Raw genomic sequence first — 21,850 nt, 5'->3', positions numbered from 1 at the left:
AGTTGGGAGGACTAGCTGGCTCCACCAACCCCACCCCACCAGGAGTCTCGCCGCAGCAAGTTCATCATGCCAAGTAAATGCAGGGCCCACATAGAGGCTCTGGGAGAAATGGGCCTCCCAGAAGTCCAGAAATGAGCCTGTTTCCGGCTTACGGCTTCATTCTCCCAGAGGCTCAAGGAAAGCAGAAAAACAGGCCTCATGGGAGTCCAGAAATGGTCCTGTTTTCGACCTCCCTGATACTTGAGGAATGCCTCCACAGCCTGTGGAGGGCAAACCCACACACCCCGTCATGGCGCCAGAGGTGAAGTAGACCACACCCCATGGCCACGCCCACCCAGCAAGCAGGCAGAGAACCAGTTGCTAATTTTTTCACCCCTGGAGATAATATCAAAACCACACAACAACAGCCTCAAATAACAGGGATTGAGCCAACCAAAAATGCAAGAACCAGAACTGTGTATCTCCTTCAACACTTGAAATGGAGGAGGGGGAAGAGGAAGGTTCCTGAAAGGAGATTGTGAAGAAAAAGATCTCAGCAAAGCCCTGTGATGAAATTGGCTTTATTATTCATTTAAGTTGTTAACTTAAACAGTCTTTACAACAATACACCAACAGCAAACTGATGGTCTAATTGATGCAAGCCACTTGGTATTTTCTTCCTCCAAGGACAAGAACGAACCCATAAGCTCAGGATGAATGAAGAGCAACTGTCAATCCTTGCGCTGCTCATCTTGGTATTTCTGCTGCCTGAGCCCCTACCAGCTACTTGCTCTTCCTACCTGCTCCTGTGTTTTTGGAACGAGTCTTAGCAATTCCAAGTCCAAGATGAGAATGCTGGTGGGTCAAGCATGAGATGAGCAGGAGCAGGCAAATCAAGATTGCCTCTGTTATTTGCTAAAAGAAGCCCCTTCTTTCCAGTTCACACAAAAGCCCTTAGACAGAAAGTCAAAAAGGCTTCACCCTAATGTGTTGAAAGGCAACATGGTCCTAAAGTGAAAGCTGCTGATGTTGTCAAACACCCTTTCCTGCTCCTTTCAACAAATCTTGCTAACAAAGACTGTGAATATCTTCTTTGGAATAGGAATGCCCTGTTATAGTACACACTTGTCAAGGTACCAGCCCTGTTATAGGACACACTTGCACGCTTCCCAATGTGCACCAGAGGAGGGTGAGCTGGCTTTACACCAAAGAGAAAGTCGAGCGGTTCTTTCTGCCGCATCACCCAAGGCCCCCTTCCTTCCCGGAGTGCCTCGCAAATAGGCACCACAACCGAAAAGTTTCAAAGGCGTCAGGAATCTGATTGCCTGCACAGAGCAACAGGTTGTCTCCTCACCAAAGTAGTGCCTATCTATTTAGTTGTATAAAACATGCTTTTGAATTGTTAGGTGGATAGAAGCTAAGGCAAGTGACAGGAGCTCATCCTGCCACAGAGGGCTTCAGCTCAAACCACCAGCATTGAGACCATCTCTGAGATTAAGCCACTGAGCCACCGTGCCTCTTAATTGAGTGGAGGGAGAAAAGGACAGAATTGATTGGAGAAGAGGAGGGATAAGGAAGATGTCCTTATGGGCTTATTCAGCTTATACAGCTACATTTTGGCTTCATCAGACTATGACATGGCTTTGCATGTGCCATGAAGCTAGTCAGATACAATCTATTTCAGTAGCCTAAATGATTGTGAAATCCATGACCAAGTGGGAACTTGAACATGTTTTTCCTCACTGCTATCATGGTTGCACTTTGCACACTTACAGTGGGAGGTAGCGGCACTTCCAGCAACGCAATGATGATGTAAGTTGAAAGAGTAGTCAGGTCATCAACTCCCCCCTGCAGGAGAGAGAGAGAGAGAGAGATCAGCTGCACCTATTATACAAAGAACTTCCACCATCTTCTATCATCCCTCCAATTTTCCATATCTATATGATATCTCCCTCACAAGAAATCATGGAGTCTTGGGAACTGAGCAATAGAGAAATCCCAGTGGTGCTTTTTCAGGAGGCAACTGGACTTTCTTGTCTTTTCTTTTGAAGACGTTTCACTTCTCATCCAAGAAGCTTCTTCGGCTCTGACTGGATGGTGGAGAATGGAAGGATTTACATTCCTTGCAGACAGCTGGTCATTTGAATTCTTTTAGTGAGTCATTGAGGCCACTAGGAGGTTTATTTGTGTTCTCAGGGTCACCTGAGTAGTGCAAATGAGTGTGGAGTTTTCTTGGCTGCAGGAAGTTTTCTGCCCTGTGTCCCTTCCCTGTTGAAGGCAGGGCACAGGCTGTCTTCGAAGGTTGAGTCTGTCCTGTCTGAATCTCAAACTGAAGCACAAATGGTTCCTCTGTCTCCAAAGAAACTTGCCCCCTGAAAAAGCATCCTTGGGCTGAAGATACTCTTGTCAGTTTTTCATGTAAAATGTTAAATCCTGACTGCTGAATAGTCACGAGTCTTTTTGTTTTGTCAAAGCTGTCTTTGTTGATAAGCAGAAAGACAGCACATATTTTCTTCCAGATTAGAAATCCAAAGTAATTCCTGATCATTCCCAAACCAACTCAATCTGCCTGTATCTTCAATTCATTCAATTCAATTAATTCCAAAAAATACGTTCTTTCCTGAGCTCATTCATTTAACAACGGTCCAATGTTACAACAGCCTTGGAGAATCCAGCTTTCTATGCATCCTCAAAATGATGACTCATAACACCCACCCCATCGCCCCACCCCACAATCCCATGAACAGAATTTGTGCCCTTGGCAACTGGCTTTCATTTACGACAGTTGCAAAGTCTTGTGAGATCACAATATGCAACATTCCTGGCCAGTTTTGGACAAAAAAAGTGAATTGGGGAAACCAGATTCATTTAAAAACCATGGTGATTTGTTTAACAAGTGCCGTAAAAGTGGTCATAAAATCAGGTTGGCCACATGATGACTTGCTTAGTGACTATATCAAATTCTGGTCCGAATTGTGGTCGTAAATCGAGGAGTACCGGTAATCCCAATATACCCTATTCTCATTTCCAAAGATATGTCTCCATTTTCTCCCGTCCGCCTCTTGTACCTGGAGTTCCTTGTGAAAAAGATACCCAGTGCTCCGAAAGCATCCATTTTCCTCCTGCTGCTGTGTCAGGAATTTCTGAGCGTCGTTGATGTACTTGTCATCCACAAAGATTATGGATCTCGCCTGAGCAAAAGATTTCAGCACGAAAGCCGTCAACCTGAAAGACAGTCCAGAGCACAGGAGAACCTCATTTTTCTTTTTCTAGTACCCAAGATCCTACAATCTTCGGCCATCTTGGGATTGAAGAACCCATTGAAAGAAGGTATCAAGAAAGTTAGAAAGGCAACTATAACAGGACAATCAAAGCCCCCTTTTTCACCAGTAATCTGATGGTTGCACAGTTATAGGCAATTATCTTCACCTTTTTTAAACCATTCCTGAATATGGACGCTTGTACGCTTACCCTGTTTCTCTTCAATCCTGCACCCTTGGTAGGGAGGAATGGACCATTTCCCTGCTATATGAATTGCATCCTCCCTTTTTTAAAAACACCCCTCTAGAAATTGGGGGAGTGTCTCTTGGGGACCACATAAATATGTCTGTGTGATGTTCTTGGCAGCAACAGGGCACTCTCTTCCCATTGCTTTCTTCTGGGATGCTGTCTCAACTTCCAGGTTTAGCCTAAAGCTGTGATGGCGAACCTATGGCACAGGTGCCATAGGTGCCTTGCAGAGCCCTCTCTGTGGGCACTCATACTGTCGCTAGCTGTTGGAGCGGCGGAAAATAGCATGAAAACAGCCAAAAATGCCCCAAAACAATCTATTTTTGGCCCATTTCTGGGCCATTTTCAGGCCGCTTTTGGCCATTTTAGTTTTGGGTGCTCCAGCAGGAAAACAAAAATGGCCTGAAAATGCCTCACAAATGGCCCAAAAATGGCCTGAAAACAGCCTGAAAAATGGCCCCCAAACTGGCCAAAACACAGGCATGTGCACGCTGGCCAGCTGGTCTTCGGGTTTCAAGTTTCAACATACCCGTTTGGGCACTTGGTGTTGAAAAGGTTCGCCATCACTGGCCTAAAGCCATGGGATTTCCTAATACTAAAGGGAACCAACCTTACTTAGATTTTGGGGACAGGTGTATAGCCAAGGCCAGCTAGGTGGTGGCCCCTGCTGCCTTTCTCTCTAATACAATGTTTCTCAACCTTGGCAACTTTAGACTAGGTGGACTTCAATTTCCACAATTCCCTAGCCAACATGTTGCTGGTGGAATTCTGGAAGTTGAGGTCCACCTATCTTAAAGTTGCCAAGATTGAGAAACGCTGCTTTAAAAGGTGAGCCACAGTCTGTTCACCGTCATTCAGTTGCTGAGACTCCATTGCTGCCTCTGGCCCTCTTTCACCATTGGTGAGTTGGTTCCGGAAAGTGGAGCAATGGCTGGAAACTCCTTCCTTGAAGTTGCCAAGCAATAATACAAGGATTAGCATTCGGAGAACTGACAACAGTAAACAGGGCATGTCTGAATTGTAACTCTGTATGTGTTTTGCTAGGAGGAACTGTAATTTTACACCAGAAATCCAAATCACAAAAGCATAAAGTGGAAATACAATGATGAATATCTAAAAAATTAGACTGGGGATGCTCCTGCTCTTAGCCCTTTGGTTATGTCCTTCCAGGTCCTTTCTGGTCCTTCTAGGTAGACCAGACTTGGAAAGCCAAATTATGAATATTAAAATCACTTTGAGTATTCATAATTTTTGTGTTTTTGTGTTACAGTAACAGAATCTTGCAATTCTGAATGTTTTTGTCCCTTCCCTGCCGTAATCTACAAGAGAAGTAAGGAAGGGCCAGTCTGAGACATTTCCTAAAATTACACTTCTGCTTTGGACTCAGATTTCCTTATCTGACTGTTGTCTTGATTGCAACTTTTCCTCCTGTCCCTCAAGGTTGTTCTCATAGCCCATTATGGATAGTCCTTAATTTACAACCATTCGATTAGTGAGCATTCCAAATTACAACAGCATTGAAAACAGTGACTTTGGACCATTGCAGCAACTGCTCATATCTATGATGGTTGCGGTGTCCCAGGAGTCATGTGATCACCTTTTGCGACCTTCTGACAAGCAAAGTCACTGGGGAAGCCAGATTCACTGAACAACTATGTTCCTAATTGAACAACTGTGGCAAGAAAGGTTGTAAATGGGGGCAAAACTCACTTAACAACTGGAACAGAAGTTTTAGGCTCAATTGTAATTGTAACTCGAGGACTACCTGTGGAAATATCTACTGTATAACATTCTTCACCAGGAAAGGTAAAGGTTCCCCTCATACATATGTGCTGGTCCTTCACGACTCTAGGGGGCGGTGCTCATCTCCGTTTCAAAGCCAAAGAGCCAGCGCTGTCTGAAAACCTCTCTGTGGTCATGTGGCCAGCATGACTAAACGTCGAAGGTACACAGAACGCTGTTACCTTCCCACCAAAGGTGGTTCCTATTTTTCCATTTGCATTTTTACATGCTTTCGAACTGCTCAGTTGGCAGAAGCTGGGACAAGTAATGGGAGCTCACTCTGTTACAGAGCACTAGGGATTCAAACCACTGAACTGCCAACCTTTCTGATCGACAAGCTCAGCATCTTAAAGCTATTGTCATGATATGATCCATGGTACAGAAACTAATGTCTAATTTTTGATTAAAATTACAAAACTGAGAATGATAAGATCATAACTCATATTTTATGGAATCACAGAATCATGGAATTATAGAATTAGATTTGGAGGCCTTCATTTAATTTGGAAGGGACTTTTAATTATTTCCCATTTGATGGAAAATGTAAAGTTACAATGTGAGAAGCTGGTAGTGTGGAAGTGATATTTTGCACTTGAATGAGGGGTCCTTGGTGCTCTCTGAGGTGGCTTGTTTCCTTGCAGATGTTTCATTGCCCAACTAGATAACATCATCAGTACTGGTAAGGAGTGAGATTTGCTCTCAGTTTATATCAGGGGTCGGCAACCTTAAACACTCAAAGAGCCATTTGGACCAGTTTCCCACAGAAAAGAAAACACCGGGAGCCACAAAATCCTTCCTGTGCCTGACTATTTCCTGAGCGGCCACAAAACTATCATATGTAGTTGAATTAAACATTCTGTTTTCTTCTGAAACTTTTCTTTTCTTGGATTTATCCATGGTTGGCCTACCGGGGGTTGAAAAGTTCAATAAATTGTGTGCCGGTGGGTGTCGCACATTGCTGGTTGTGACACATATTTTGAGCAACAGGGAGCCACAGCAGAGGGATGAAAGAGCCACATGCGGCTCCAGAGTCGCAGGATGCTGATCCCTAGTTTATATTCTGGTGTCTTGTGGGTGGGGGTGGTCTTAAGAGATTCTTTGGTTGGGCTGTTTACTGAAGGCACTTTGATAGTTTCTTAATTGGGGTGTTGTTTACTTGATTGCTGGTCTGAGATTGACTTTGGAGATAATCTATGCTGATCTGAGTGCTGATTACTGGTGGAGAGGTGCCACCAGGCTTTTGGACTGGTCGTTTGTCTCTTTGGCACAATCTATAGATGTTGTTAATGTCTATGTGTCTATTGATGGGTCATTTGTCAGAGTTCCAGGCATCTAGAAATTCCCTGGCAGTTTTGGACTTGGCCAAGTAAACATCCCCAACCAAAGAATCTCTAAGACAGCCCCCCCACACACACACACACAGACAGGCAAGACACCAGAATATAAACGGACACCAAACGGACACACTCCTACTAGCACTGATGATGTTACCTAGTTAGAGTAATGAAACGTCTGCAAGAAAACAACCAAGGACTCCTCATTTCATCCCTGAGCTACAAATGTTCTCCTTTAGGGCTCCTGAATTGTTTGAATGTTGATTTGGTTAGTCCATCATTGTCGAACGTTTGAGAACCGTGACCTTAAAAACAAAGAAATCTTACCAAGTGTTCCCTGCCTCTACGATATTTTTTGCAAAAGCGCTGTAAGAACCATCGCGATGCTTGAAGTTCGTTTGCCTTTGATAGCCTGAAGCAGAGGAGGAAATTTAGAGGTGAGCTGGGCAGCCCGTGCATTTCCAAACCCAACTGAAATATTTCCTTCAAATTTGTGATTCAAGATACAGAAGGATTGTGACAGACTTGAACATTGGACGCTATCTAACAAAATGAAATTCAATGGTGATAAAAGTAAGGTTCTACGTTTAGGCAAGAAAAACAAATTACACAATTGTAATAACTGTGAAAGGGATCTCGGAGCTCTAGTGGACAATCATTTAAATAGGAGCCAGCAGTGTGCAAGAGCTGCCAAAAAAGCCAACACAGTTCTAGGCTGCATAAACAGGGGTAGAATCAAGATCATGTGAAGTGTTAATACCACTTTATAATGCCTTGGTAAGGCCACACTGGCAATACTGCATCCATTTTTGTTTACCACGATGTAAAAAAGATGTGGAGACTCTAAAAAGAGTGCAGAGAAGAGCAACAAAGATGATTAGGGGACTGGAGGCTAAAACATATAAAGAACGATTGCTGAAAGTGGGTATGTCTAGTTTAATGAGAAAAAGGAGTGGGGTGACATGATAGCAGTATTTTGATATCTCAGGGGTTGCCACAAAGAAGAGGGAGTCAAGCTATTCTCCAAAGCACCTGAGGGTAGGACAAGAAGCAATGGGTGGAAACTAAACAAGGAGAGAAGCAACTTAGAACTAAGGAGAAATTTCCGAACACTTAGAACATTTAATCAGTGGAATAAGTTGCTTCCAGAAGTTGTGAATTATCCAACACTGGAAGTTGATAAAAAGGGATTGGATAACCATTTGTCTGAAATGATGTAGGGTTTCCTGCCTAAGCAGGAGGTTGGACTAGAAGACCTCCAAGGTCCCTTCCAACTCTGTTATTCTATTCTAGTCTCTGCTATTGCAGGATAACTGGATTGTCCAGAACAGCAAGCCATTGAGCAATATTTTATTTATTTATTAGATTGTAATCCCTCATCTACTACTTTTTATAAGAAATTCAAAAGGGAGAATATGCATGATATTCCTTCCTTGTTTTATCTTCCCCACAACCCTTTTGTATTTTACCCAACCAACCTTTTGAGGTGAGTTGAACCAAGAGAGAGCAACTAACCCAAAATCACTCAGTCATTTTTTTGTGCTCAGGAAGTACTAGAACTCACAATCTCCTGGTTTCCAGGTCAGCGTACACCAAACTGGTTCTCTATATTACTAATGATTGAGACTGTCAATATCAGTGACTTATCTATCAATTGAGCCTTTGAAAGTTCCCAACTGCAGTAGGGAAAGAATGAGAGGAGAATTCCCGTGGGATGCTTCTCACCAGTCTGTATATATCCGATGGCCTTGGCTTTGATCTCCTCCGTCAGTTGTCCAGTGTTATTGAGATATTTCAGGATGTAGATATTGGGGACAAAGAGGGCCATGTTCTGCTCCCCACACCCATGGGGCATCTTGAGAAGCTGATTGAGATTCTTTATCGCTCCTCCTAAAATGTCTCCTGAGAAAGGGAAAGAAGGGGACATATGATAGAGAAGATCTTGCCAACTTTGATTCCCCCCTCAAAACATGTCACTGTTTGAATATCAAGAGAAATCTACCCAACTTTCTTGCAACCTTAGTATCAGGTCCCTGCCAGAACGCTGCCCTTCCAAGGGGGAGGGGGTTGCCATCTGGGGCAAGATACTTTACATGCTTTCACTTTTGCTGTAACCATGTGGGATTTAGGGAGGGGGACCAAGTCAACATGATGGACTCCTCCTAGCCAGTTCTAGTCTGTTACCAAGGTCGTGGCGTCCTGAGCAGTGGTGGGTTGTAGGCGGTATGCCCCAGTACAGGCATACTGGTGCCTGCCCGGAGCACCGGGTACCATTCCAGTACGATGCTCCGGAGGGCCCATCTGCCGCTCGAGCTCCTTACCTGTATTTGAGTTCTTTGGAGCTTCTGCGCACGGAGTGCACAGCACCTGCACAGCACTCTGCCAAGCAGCTGGAGCGTTGCAGAGGCTTGCGGAGGCATCACAAGAAGTAAGTACGCATATGTCAGCTTCAGGATCGGCGCACATTCATGTGGTGCACGCTGGGCCCCATTGCAACTGTACCGGTTGCAATGGGATCCGGAACCCACCACTGGTCCTGAGGATGAATCATTATCAACCTAATGCCTTGGAGTTCTCAAAACATCTTTGCGGTACTGTATTAGCTATTTTGGAACGGGGGCCATTGGGGTAAAACTTGAATGGGAAGAATAGCTTAACGCTTTGCATGGGAACTTCAGATTCCGCCTGACCTCTCTACAATCACTTTCTCTCCGTAAAAGTTCCTTTTGAAATGCCAATTGTTTCAAAAGTCATGTTTTCCCGAAGAGGTAACCGAGGCAGGTCCTTACATTTATCCCAATGCCCTAAATCTTTCAACCACAGTGATTATCCAACAGTGATTATCCAACATGCTGGAATACAAGCAGTCCTCGTCTTACGACCATAGTTGAGCCCAAGATTTCTGTTGCTGATAAGTGAATTTCCCCCCATTTTATTACCTTTCTTGCCACCATTGTTAAGTGAATCAGAGCCAGGGGTTGGCTTAGAAATCACCCAGCTCAGGCTTAATGGAAAACCGTCAACCATGAACCATACGGGTAATCCTCAGCTTATGACCACAATCGACCCCAGAATTTCCATTGCTAAATGAGATAGTTTATAGTTTATAGTTTATTTGTCTTGTATGCCGCCCACTCCCGAAGGACTCTGGGCGGCTCACAATAGACAAGGAAGGGGGATAAATAGACAAAGACAACACTTTAAAAACGCAACATTCACAATTTCCGTGGGGCTGGATGTTTCACAAGCCCCCCAGCCTGCTGGAGCAGCCAGGACTTGGTGGCTTTGCGGAAGGCCGGGAGAGTAGTAAGGGTCCGGATCTCCATGGGGAGGTCATTCCAGAGGGCTGGAGCTGCAACAGAGAAGGCTCTCCCCCGGGGGGGTCGCCAGCCGACATTGGCTGGCAGATGGAATCCGGAGGAGACATAACCTGTGAGATCTAATCGGTCTGAGGGAGGTAATCGGCAGGAGGCGGTCTCTCAGGTACCCAGGTCCGATGCCATGTAGGGCTTTATAGGTAACGACCAGCACCTTGAAGCGGGTCCGGAGACTAATGGGTAGCCAGTGCATCTCGCAGAGGATAGGTGTGACGTGGGTGTACCTGGGTGCACCCACAATCGCTCGTGCGGCTGCATTCTGGACTAACTGAAGTCTTCGAACACTCTTTAAGGGCAGCCCCATGTAGAGCGTGTTACAGTAATCCAGTCTTGAGGTCACAAGGGCGTGAGTGACTGTCTGAAGGGCCTCCCGATCCAGGTAGGGTCGCAATTGGTGCACCAGGCGAACCTGGGCAAAGGTCCCCCTGGTCACAGCCGACAAATGGTGTTCTAAAGTCAGCTGAAGATCCAGGAGGACTCCCAAATTGCGGACCCTCTCTGAAGGGCGTATAATTTCACCCCCCAGCCTGAGAGATGGAATAGTTGGCCAATCTTTGGGAGGGAAGATAGTTTCTTGCCACAGTTGTTAAGTGAATCACTGAAGTTGTTAAGTTAGTAACCGAGTTGTTAAGTGAATCTGGCTTCCCCATTGACTTTGCTTGTCAGAAGGTCGGAAAAGGTGACCACATGACCCCGGGACACTGCAACCGTCATAAATATGAGTCAGTTGCCAAGCATTTGAAATTTGATCATGTGACTTCAGGGATGCCATAACGGTAATACACTAGGTGTGAAAAGGGATCATCCCTCACTTTTTCAATGCCATTGTAACTTCGAACGTCACTAAACAAACTGTAGTAAGTTAAGGACTATTTGTCTATGGAATTGGAGCAGCTTCCAGACTGACCCAGGGACCTTATGTGGTAAGGACAGAAATAGTTTCCAAAATGTGTAGCACGGAATCTCACTTACCCAGCACACAAAAGGAGGCTTTGGCTGAGCCTTCTACAACATTCTCCGGTAACGTCAGAGGAAAAGATTTGGACTCGGGTTCTCCTATAAAAGAGAAGCGGAAGTTAGATCATGGTGTCCCTGGCAATGCTATTCTAATTGGACTCTTGGTATACATTCTGTTTAGAAAGTTAAGCTGCAATAGGGATTTTGGCAGGAATCAAATTGTTCAAGAGACCACTTCCAATATTTATATCCTTCCTCCACTCCTTCCTAAGGAAGATCTTAGAATGCACAAATTGAATGGGTTGATAGGGTTAGGGACAAATTGACGAAGGAAATACAAGGAAAGGAGGAATCAGAATACTATTTAGTTTGGGGAAAATGGTACAAATGGTTAGATGATAGAAACAAGAAATAGGGAAATGCAAAACTAAGACATAGTAGAAGAATTAGGATATAGCGATAAGAAATGAGATAGGAAAAATAAAATATATTAACAAAATAAGTATATATAAAATATATATAATATAGGCAAAATGATAGACCGATATAAACGGCTAAGTATAAATAACCAAGGAATAGTACTTGAAAAGGAGTAAGAAAGAAGGGGACCATGAACATACAATTGGAATGTATAGGAGGGGAAATATTAACTGTAAAGATACACCGATATGGAACTGTTGTACAATGGAACCTTTATATCCTGTGTTGTTTTAAGTGAAGGAGGTTCTTTTAAAAAGAGCATTTACAGTAAGTTAAAATCTGTGTCTACAGGGGCAACCTGTTGATCCTGAAGCTGACATGTGTGTAAGATAAAGGTAAAGTTTCTCCTCGCACATATGTGCTAGTCAATTCCAACTCTAGGGGGCGGTGCTCATCTCCGTTTCAAAGCCGAAGAGCCAGTGCTGTCTGAAGATGTCTCTGTGGTCATGTGGCCGGCATGCCATTTCCTATACTTTTCTATAGATATTCTGCAAAGGGATTTAACAGTGCTTCAGGCTCACCACATTTCAGTAGTAGGAAGGGGGGGTTGTGGAGATAAGGATGGTTGTTACGGCTAGGTGACATTCTTTCCTGTGGGAACTAAGAATGTGCCTGCAGATGGCTGAAGGTGGAGTTTGGAATCACCGGACAGATAGACTGTGAGCAGATTGGAAGGATGTGACTATGGGGCGAAGTTTCAAACTTTTCCTTTCTGCTGTGTGTAATTCCGGGATTTGGTCAGAGCCGGAATTACAACAATCCAATTTAATAGGCTCCTAATAAAGAGACTAAGACACTCAGCTTGTCAATTACAAAGGTCGGCAGTTCGGCGGTTCGAATCCCTAGTGCTGTGTAACGGAGTGAGCTCCCATTACTTGTCCCAGCATCTGCTAACCTAGCAGTTCGAAAGCATGTAAAGATCCAAGTAGAAAAAATAGGAACCACCTTTGGTGTGAAGGTAACAGTGTTCTGTGTTCCTTCGCCATTTAGTCATGCCAGCCACATGACCACAAAGACTTCTTTGGACAGCGCTGGCTCTTTGGCTTTGAAACGGAGATGAGCACCGCCCCCTAGTGTCAGGAACGACTAGCACATATGTGCAAGGGGAACCTTTACCTTAAAGAGACTTCTAAGAGAAAGATAGAGCCATAGTGGTTCCTACCGGTTTGCACTGGAACTGCAGAGACCCAGGCCTGCCACACCCCCAAACATGTCCCCCATCGCCAGCATGTTTCTGCGCATGCGCAGAACAGTTTCCAGTCAACTTCGCATGTGCAGCAATGCACAGTAGCGCAAAACACCCTGTCAGCGAACCAGTAGTAAACTGGTTAGGAACCCGTCACTGAGATGGATGCCTTGTATTCTTTAGGTTGACAATATATTACTTGGAACCTTGACACAACCTACCTGGTGCACAGAGAAGAGAGTTGAACACCACTTCTTTCTCGATTCCCTCAGGCTTCACCGGAACAGGAAGGGAAGGAGAAAGGGAAAGGTGAACAGGAGTGTTAGAGTCATTTAGAAAAATCACTGTGGACATAACATCTGGGTTAAGTAGATGAGCACCAGAAACAATTAACGAGAGAGGTGAACCATCAAGGGGAGCATTTAGAATTCATATCACTGGAAGCTCAAACAGAATTGCTTTGTTTTGTTTCTGAACAAGGTGATTTCTGAGGGTGAAGGTTCTTTCTCCGAGCTTGTGGGTTGGTTTCCGAACTTTTCATTGCCAGGCTAAGTAACGTCTTCAGCAGATTCTCAGGGATGTCAGTGTCATAAAAACCCTTTTTATGTAAAGTCTTGACTCCTCCCTTTTTCTGTCGTTTGCTGGCTTTCTAAAAAGATCCCCTTTTTGTTGTAGTCATTTCTGCCGCTTTGGTTGCCTTTCTTATAGCAGCCATGTTTTCTATTGTAAGATTCGTAATCCAAAGGAGAAGAAAGCGAAAAAGAGTGGGGGGGAGATAAATAGATCACTAACAAGATCCCTTCAGATCTTCTCCCAAGGAGCAGCACTCCAGAACTCAGGTAAGTGATCTCACAGCTTCTTTTCTTGGCCTGGGAACTTCTACTAACTGGGATAAATTGTTGGCTGTTAATAGTTTCCTCAGAATCATCTCTGACATTTAGCACAGATATCCACCACCGTTTTACCCAGACGTCTGTGTCCCCTCATTACCCAACCTGGGTTTAAAGCATCCCACATACCTCAACTAATAATGACTTGATCACGGTGTCTTTGGTTCCAACGTTGGGCACCTCCACTACTTCATTTCCACAGAGCTGATTTGAGGTCACGGCCTCTGCGCTTGCTTTGAGGTGTATCTCCCCTGGAACAGAAATGGTTCACCTCATTACAATATGCTACTTTTATGTAGTAATGGTATGTGAGTGGTGTGGTGGCCTAGAGGTGCAGCTCTCACCTCACAATCAGGAGGCTATGAGTTCGAGCCTAGGGAGAGGCAGATATTTCTCTCTCTGGGCATAATGAGAATATATCTGCTGAAAAGAACTCCGCATTGGTGACAGGAAGGGCATTCGTCCAGCAAATGCTCAGCTCCATTCAGTTGCCCAGACTCCACCTCACAAGGGATTATTGAAATCATTAAAAGATAAGGTCAAAGTCGATTCAGCCTTCCATCCTTCTGAGGTGGGTAAAATGAGAACCTAAAATTGTTGGGGGCAATGTGCTGACTCTGTAAACCACTTAGAGAAGGCTGTAAAGCACTGGGAAGTGGTATATAAGTCTAAGTTCTATTGCTATGATGGCGATGATGTAATAAGGATATGTAGAAAGGGCCAAGAAAAAATTGGGCAAAGAGAACCTGCCAAACGGAAGTCAGATAAGGGACAATAGACCCTGCAGCTGGATAGCAGGGAGATGCAAGACGATCAGGAGAGACTCTCTATATAGCATTGGTGGTTAACCTTTTTGGCATCAAGTGATGAAACGGGAGTGTGTGCATGCCGAAAAGGCACCAAGTGTCAAAATACGCGCATGCACATGTGCATGTGTGGGAAGCTGGAAGCTCAGTTTTCCAGCGCATGGGTGCATGCCAGCCACCTGGTCTTCCGGTTTCTCATGTGCATGTGCATACGAAGACCATCTGGCCACCACGTGCATGCATGCCAGGAAACTGCTCTTTCGGTTTCTCTCAGGGGGCAAAGACCAGCTGCCTGGCGCGTGCACCAGAACCCTGAAGACCAATGGGCAACAGTTGCATGCCAATTCCAGCATGCACATCATTGGCTCACTACAGTGGTGGATTCCAGATCCTGTTGCAACCAGTACTGTGCAACGGGGCTCGGCGACCACCACATGAAGGCGCTCAGCATGCATGCGTACACGCGCAACGTGCACCTGCATACTTACTGCCCGTGATTCTCCAGCTGCTCGACAGAGATCGCACAGGTGCCGTATGCTCCGTGTGCGTGCTCGGAAGCCCTGAACAGCTCAAATACTAGTAAGGAGAGCAGGCGGGAGAGTGGGCTCTCCAGAGCACCGTACTGGACTGGTACCTGGTGCTCCCAGCAGGCACCGGTATGCCCGTACCGCCTGAACCGCCTGAACCCGCCACTGGTTCACTATCATGGCTCTATAGTTTCTCGAGCTCTAAAGGAGGCAGCAGGAGAATTGAACTTTCAGACTTGTAAGACTCATGTCAGCCTTACTAGGTAGATCAGGCAGGAAACACAACCTGATGCACTAATTCTATTTCACTGTAAATCTACATTAGTAGAATCTTGTACGTAGAATCTAGTATAGATCTCCCACTTTACAGCCCAAGAAACTAGAGAGGATCCCTTCTGAGTCTCTTGCCCTGCCTTCTGTACACCTGTGGGTGATGCAGTCTCCTAGCTGACCATACCCTAGGCAGTGTCTCTTTGCCCAGTCTCCCACTTCTTTCTCACATGCATTACAATCCTTAGGAGGAAATGATATAATTAAAACTCTGCTCCTTGATTTACTTTACACATGGAGGGAAAAGATCATCTTCTAAGTAATGGCTCCACTATTAGAGTTGCCGCTTACCTAGAATTTTAGGGGTCATCAACCATGACACCGTTTGTCTTCCGTTTGCACAGATACAATAGGAATCCTCCATCTTCTCCATAGGAAATGCCTCAAAGTCATCAGAAGGAGTCAGAGATATTCTGACCTGTCCATTTGAAAAGAAAAAATAGTTCAATGGAGAAGCTATACATCCCCCCTGCAGTGCAGAGAAAAAGCTCATAATCATCATTTCCCATGAGGCCCCTGTGAGCCTTTCAAAAAGGCCCTGAAAACATGGTGTCTTCAACAACATTGGGGATCCCACGAAGAGCCTTCACAATAGTCATACTATCATTAGGTGAATGTTCCTCTCCCCCCAATTTTGCTTTTATTTATTTGTTAAGTTTTTAACACCTGTGATAGTGTCTGAATATTTGTTTGCTTGTTGGACTTTTATGCCACCATCTTCTCTATACATATACACACGCATACACCCACACATATACATATATGAATGAATGAATGAAAAGGATAATGTACAGCCTGTTCAAAACTCTTTTATTCTCCTAGAAACTAAGCAATATGCTTTGAAAGGTTCCATCTTTACATCTATCTTTGTCAGGCTAAGCTCAAGAACAATTCAGCCAGACTTCAAGTCTTTCTCTGCTTATACACTATAGACAGAATCTTGCCAGACTAAACCCTTACCATTCCCTGTCTAACAGGGATATAACCTGGGAGATTCTAAGGAGTGGCTATCCAAAATCTCTCTCTCCTATCCCACTCTAAGCTGTGGCGCCCATTCCCCCCACCCTTTCTAGAATATGCCCCTCTTCCTGGGAAACTGCTACTTCATGATAACTCAACTCCCCAACTCTCCCTCCATGTGCATCATCATGTCTTATAGTCTTTTGGAATAAATTATCCCTTGGAACTGGTTGAATTAAAACTTCATCATACTTCCATATTGTAGGCATGAACGTATGAGGAAGGAAACAGCCAGGCTGGTCCAAGTATTTTGTTGCAAAAGATAAAGAATTATGCATTATATAGTATTATGTCCCGAGTCTTGACATCACAGTACATACAGAGCACAGTTATTCTAGTGCTTGAAGTCTGAATCCAACCAACTTCTCTTTGCTATCCTTGGTAAAAATGAGCAATTAAATAACTGAAAAAGGGGAATCAATCCAGAGGTTGGTTCAGCCCGGATCGAATGAACCGGTAGTAGTAGCAACGGCAGGAAACTCCTCCCATCCGTCCAGACACATTGCGCAAGCGTGTGCACAAGCAAACCAGTAGTAAAAAATATGGTAACCCACCACTGGATCAACCCCATTCTGGCTAATGGTAAAGCCAACCACAATCTTCTGGATGCAACCTACACTGTAAGTTCTAGTTCATTTCCCCCTGTACACTCATTACTTTCATGGCTGTATTATTCAGTAGAGAAGCATCTGCTAGAGTAGTGTTTTCAAACTCAGCAACTTTAAATTGAGTGGACTTCAATTTGCTGGCTGGGGAATTCTGGAAGTTGAAGTCCAAACATCTTAAAATCACCAAGTATTGAAAGCCAGTTCTCTGGCAAAAATGGAAGCAAGAGAAATACACAGTGTCTTAAAGAAATATGAATGTTTGAAATTTACAGAATCCAGTGTGTAGTAAGGTTTTTTGGTTTGCAAATTGGGGCAGGAAAATTTCAAGTGATTTGGAGCCCTTGAATGCAAACAATGGACAGTTAAGAATTAAGCACCTGAAGGCAGAACAAAAAGCAATGGATGGAAACTAATCAAGGAGAGAAGCAATGCCTGAAAATGAGAGCAATCACACCCCAAAAAAGGGGTTTCAAACTTACAGGCAATGGGCTGGTTATGTCACATGCGGGCCCTACTCCCACCCGGTTTAGCGAAGAGGGAAAAAGTCCCGATATATTATGTAATGATGCCATGATGACACAAGCTTGACATCCCTGGTCCAGAATGATATAGATTCCTGCTAGAAGAGGGAGATGTCATGCCCCAGCATATAACTTTTATATACTGTTGTTGCTCTCTTGCCCCATCTAGTGGCCAGTGAGACAATTACCAATTATATTGTTTGAAGCTGATCCAATCTCTTTAGCCATCAGCCTACACTCTCAAACAAGTGCACACTGGAAAGCCAGACTCCATTTCCTTTAGCATTTGGAGAAGGCAGAAGCACAAAGAAAAATCCATCTTAATCTGTGACACATATTCATCCAAGGACAAACTCACATCCCACACATAGAGCACTATTGGTGAGATTTAAATTACTTGTACTTATAGTTATGCAGTAACTCAATACTAGCAGTAACTCAATACTACCTAACTTGTATTTGGTTCTCATTGTATGTATTCATACAATGATGCAATGTGCTCTACATGGGGCTGCCCTTGAAGAGCATCCGGCGACTTCAGCTAGTCCAGAATGCGGCCGCGCAAGTGATTGTGGGTGCACCTCAGTTCGCCCACATAACACCTATCCTCCGCGAGCTGCGCTGGCTACCTGTTGATCTCCGGGTGCGCTTCAAGGTGCTACTTACCACCTACAAAGCCCTCCATGGTAGTGCATCTAGGTACTTGAGAGACCGCCTCCTGCCAATTACCTCCTCACGACCCATTAGATCGCATAGATTGGGCCTCCTCCGAGTTCCATCTGCCAGTCAGTGTCGACTGGCAACTACGCGGAGGAGAGCCTTTTCAGTAGTAGCTCCGACCCTTTGGAACGATCTCCCCGTGGAGATTCGTACCCTCACCACCCTCCAGACCTTCCGCATAGCCCTCAAGACCTGGCTATCCCGTCAGGCCTGGGGTTAAAGAGTATAATCCATCCCCGCCTGAATGTTGAATGAATGTTGCTTTACTCTTTTAATTATGTATTGTCCTATATGTCATTGTATGTTTCCCCTTCCTATATAAATTGTAAGCCGCCCTGAGTCCCCTCAGGGAAAAGGGCGGCCTATAAATAAACTTAACCTAACCTAACCTAACCTATTCCTATTTTCTCCATTTTCATCATATCCTGTTCTTTCAATAAAGCATTCAGATCTACGCACACAGTCTGTTTTATTGGAGGATAGGTTTAGCTGCATATCTAGCTGCACAAAGACTAATATGTAGTAAGGACAGAACAGGGCTTAGAAAATCTCTGAGGTGTCTTTCAACTCAGTTATTCTGTTATTCTGAATTGGAGCAAATAGACTTGGACAGACAAAGAGGACCAAGCAATTTCAAGAGTACAAAAGGATCCCACAACAGTCATTAAACAGTCCTTACCCGGATGCAGTAAGTCAGGTAGGAGAAGACGGTGGCCTTGAGTGATAAGGCTTCTCCTCGCACCATGGAGTACGGCAAGGTGAGTTCAATGAAGAATGGCTGGAAAGCCTGCAGAAATGTGGGCTGGGCCAGGCCAAAGCCTGTGTCTGCTGAAAGACAGAAAGCTCCAGCTTTCCAGTCGGTGATGGTGTCTGGGATGGTCACAGGAACAGCAATCTCTTCGGATTCTTCAGATGCATCACTCTTTCTACTAGAACTATGGACTTGAGAATGGCTATTTCCTTGAGAACCACTGAAGGACACAAGAGAGTAGAAAGTGAGGGAAGCAGTCCACTACAGGTAATCCTCGACTTACAACCATTTGTTTACTGACCTTTCCATGTAACAACAGCATTGAAAAAAGTGGCTTATTACCTTTTTTGCATGTATCACTTCATGGTCACGTGATCAAAATTTGGACACTTCTCACAGTGAAAAACAAATGGCCTTGATATTTATTGATGTACAAAAAGCCTTTGACAATGTTAAATGAGATTTTATTTTGTTCCAGTTAAAGTAGATGGAATTTGGTGAAAACTTCATAAATATGTTTAAGGCCATTTATTGCCAGAGTGGTAATAAATGGGGATACAACACAAAGCTTAAAAATACTAAAAGGCACAAGGCAAGGATGCCCACTATCACCACTATTATTTGTATTAACGTTGGAGGTCTTGACTAGGATAACGCAGAAAGATGAGCAAATTAAGGGTCTAGAATGTAAAAAGGAAGTATTTAAGCTCCAAGCATTTGCAGACAACCTGTTGATATGGAAAAACCATTGCGGTCTGGTAGGAAGCTAATGGAAGTACTGGGAGAATATGGGGAAGCAGCCAATCTGAGAGTAAATAAAGAAAAAAACTAAGATGTTAGTGAAATATATGACTAATGGGCAGAAAAATGAATTGGTTGAGAGAATAAACATTCAAATAGGAAAGAAAGTGAGATATTTAGGAATACAATTAACGGCGAGATGTGTAACACTCAAAGCAGATAATTACAATAAACTATTTGACAAAATTAAGGCAGATTTAGAACGGTGGAAAAAGTTATAGCTCTTCTTCATGGGCAGAATAGCGACAGCCAAAATGAACATCTTACCCAAAATACTTTTTTTATTTTAAAATATACCAATAAGATTGGAGAAAGAATATTTCAGAAATGTAAACAAAATGGTGTCTAAATTTATTTGGCAAGGAAAGAGGCCCAGAATTAAATGGAAACTTTTACAGGATTCCAAGGAAAGAGGAATATTCAGATTGCCCAATTGGGAAAAATATCATCAAGCGGCAGCATTAACATGAATAAAAGAATGAATAGGACTTAAAAATAGAAGACTATTAGCATTGGGAGGTCATGGTATGCATATGGGGTGGCACACCTTCCTATGGGATGGAAAGCATAAAGTTCACCAGTACTTCCAGAGGCAGCATATAAGATGAGCTCTACTTGATATGCGTGGCACGACAAAACCGCGCTCGACTAAAGCGCGCCCGATTAAATCGCGTTGCTGACATCATCAACAGGGCAACAACAGTGAGCGCGGAGAAAGAAGGGCGCTTTAAATAGCGCTTTGAAAGCAAGCCGATTCAAGTTAAGGTAAGGGTTAGGGTTAGGTTAGGGTTAGGGTTAGGGTTAGGGTTAGGGTTAGAGTTAGGTTTAGGGTTAGGTTAAGGGTTAGGGTTAGGGTTAGGTTTAGGGTTAGGGTTAGGTTTAGGGTTAGGTTAAGGGTTAGGTTAAGGGTTAGGTTAAGGGTTAGGTTAAGGGTTAGGGTTAGGTTTAGGGTTAGGTTTAGGATTAGGTTTAGGGGGGTTAGGTTTAGGTTTAGGGGTTAATTTTAGGTTTAGCGTTTACAGCGTACTTCTGTCTCCACGCTGTTGTCGCGCTGTGATGACGTCAGCTACGCGGTTTCATCGAGCGCCCTTTAGTCGAACGCGGTTTTGTGGTGGAACCCTTGATATGTGATTAAGGATTAAACAACAAAACTACATGGAAACCCCAAACTGGTTATCGACGTTGGAGATGTTCATGTATCCAAATTTTATTAATTTAGGGAAAGTAATTACTTATAAGGAGATACTAAATGAAAGAGGTGAACTAAAATCTAGAAGAGAATTATATGAGGAATGAATAGAACTGGAATGGTGGGTTTGCTTACAAGTCCAATCTTGATATTGGTTACAGCATAGATTTGGACAATTGGAAAGACTTATTAGAAAGAAACTTTAGCCACCTCGTACAAGGAAAACTTATACAAGATGTTCTATAAGTGGCACATCCCACCCACAAGATTAGCAAAAATCAACACGGTGTTGGAAATGCTGCACTAGGAACCTTCTACCATATGTGGTGGGAGTGCACAAAAGCTAGGGCTTTTTGGCGCCAGATAAAAAAGTTTTTGGAAGAGATGCTAAATCAAAAGATGGAGTTGAGACCAGAATTATTTCTACTAGGGATCACAAAAGAAAAACATGGCAAAAGTGGGCAATATTTAATGCTACATATTTTAACGGCAGCAACACTGGTTTTTGTGCAAAAATAGAAAAATGAAGAGACTCCCTCGGAACAAGAAATAATAAATAAGATACTGACTTGCACAGAAATGGACAGACTGACTCTAGAGCTCAAAGACAAAAGTGAGACAGAAAATCTGAAACCCACCCCTGCTTAACACTTGCTTGAAGTTATGTGTCCCCCACCCCAAAGCTACACATTTTCAAAGTTATGATGGCTGCATACATGTGCATTCACACGCACAAACCCACCAATTTTGTTATAACATTTTGGGCACTTGGCAACCAGCCATCTGCTTCCTCAGGGGTCACGTGACTGAGATTTGCAGTGGGTTTTTTTGCTGATTTCTGGCATTTAGTTCTAGTCTCCAGCAAGCAACCCCCATTGGGGAAAAAATGATTTTTTTTTTAACAATCATAGTATTTGTTTAATGACCATGGCCAAAAAAATCAGGGCCAGGTCACTGTGCCTCAATTTACAACTGCAATGATTTATGACCATAATTCCATGCTCAATTAGGATTATAAATTTAGCACAAACCATACATTGGGGTGGGGGAGGATAGCAGCATAAAAAATTGCTCAGTCCTGG

The 21,850-nt window shown here is 43.8% G+C and overlaps 1 protein-coding gene across 1 annotated transcript in view; it reads right to left on the bottom strand.

The window, feature by feature from the left end:
* LOC116503325 (alpha-2-macroglobulin-like) overlaps positions 1 to 21,850 on the bottom strand; it is a 70,519-nt gene that overhangs the window by 11,782 nt on the left and 36,887 nt on the right. Inside the window, exons 20-28 of the mRNA XM_032209659.1 lie at positions 18,707 to 18,998; positions 15,450 to 15,576; positions 13,625 to 13,746; positions 12,827 to 12,878; positions 10,955 to 11,038; positions 8,331 to 8,507; positions 6,933 to 7,017; positions 3,048 to 3,204; positions 1,753 to 1,827 (exon numbers count right to left, since the gene is read on the bottom strand). Of these exons, the coding sequence (XP_032065550.1) occupies positions 1,753 to 1,827; positions 3,048 to 3,204; positions 6,933 to 7,017; positions 8,331 to 8,507; positions 10,955 to 11,038; positions 12,827 to 12,878; positions 13,625 to 13,746; positions 15,450 to 15,576; positions 18,707 to 18,998 (1,171 nt within the window). The remainder of the gene's footprint in view (positions 1 to 1,752; positions 1,828 to 3,047; positions 3,205 to 6,932; positions 7,018 to 8,330; positions 8,508 to 10,954; positions 11,039 to 12,826; positions 12,879 to 13,624; positions 13,747 to 15,449; positions 15,577 to 18,706; positions 18,999 to 21,850) is intronic.

Source organism: Thamnophis elegans, chromosome 2, assembly GCF_009769535.1.
Source record: "Thamnophis elegans isolate rThaEle1 chromosome 2, rThaEle1.pri, whole genome shotgun sequence".
Taxonomy (NCBI): Eukaryota; Metazoa; Chordata; class Lepidosauria; order Squamata; family Colubridae; genus Thamnophis; species Thamnophis elegans.
This window is presented reverse-complemented; position numbering and strand designations above follow the sequence as displayed.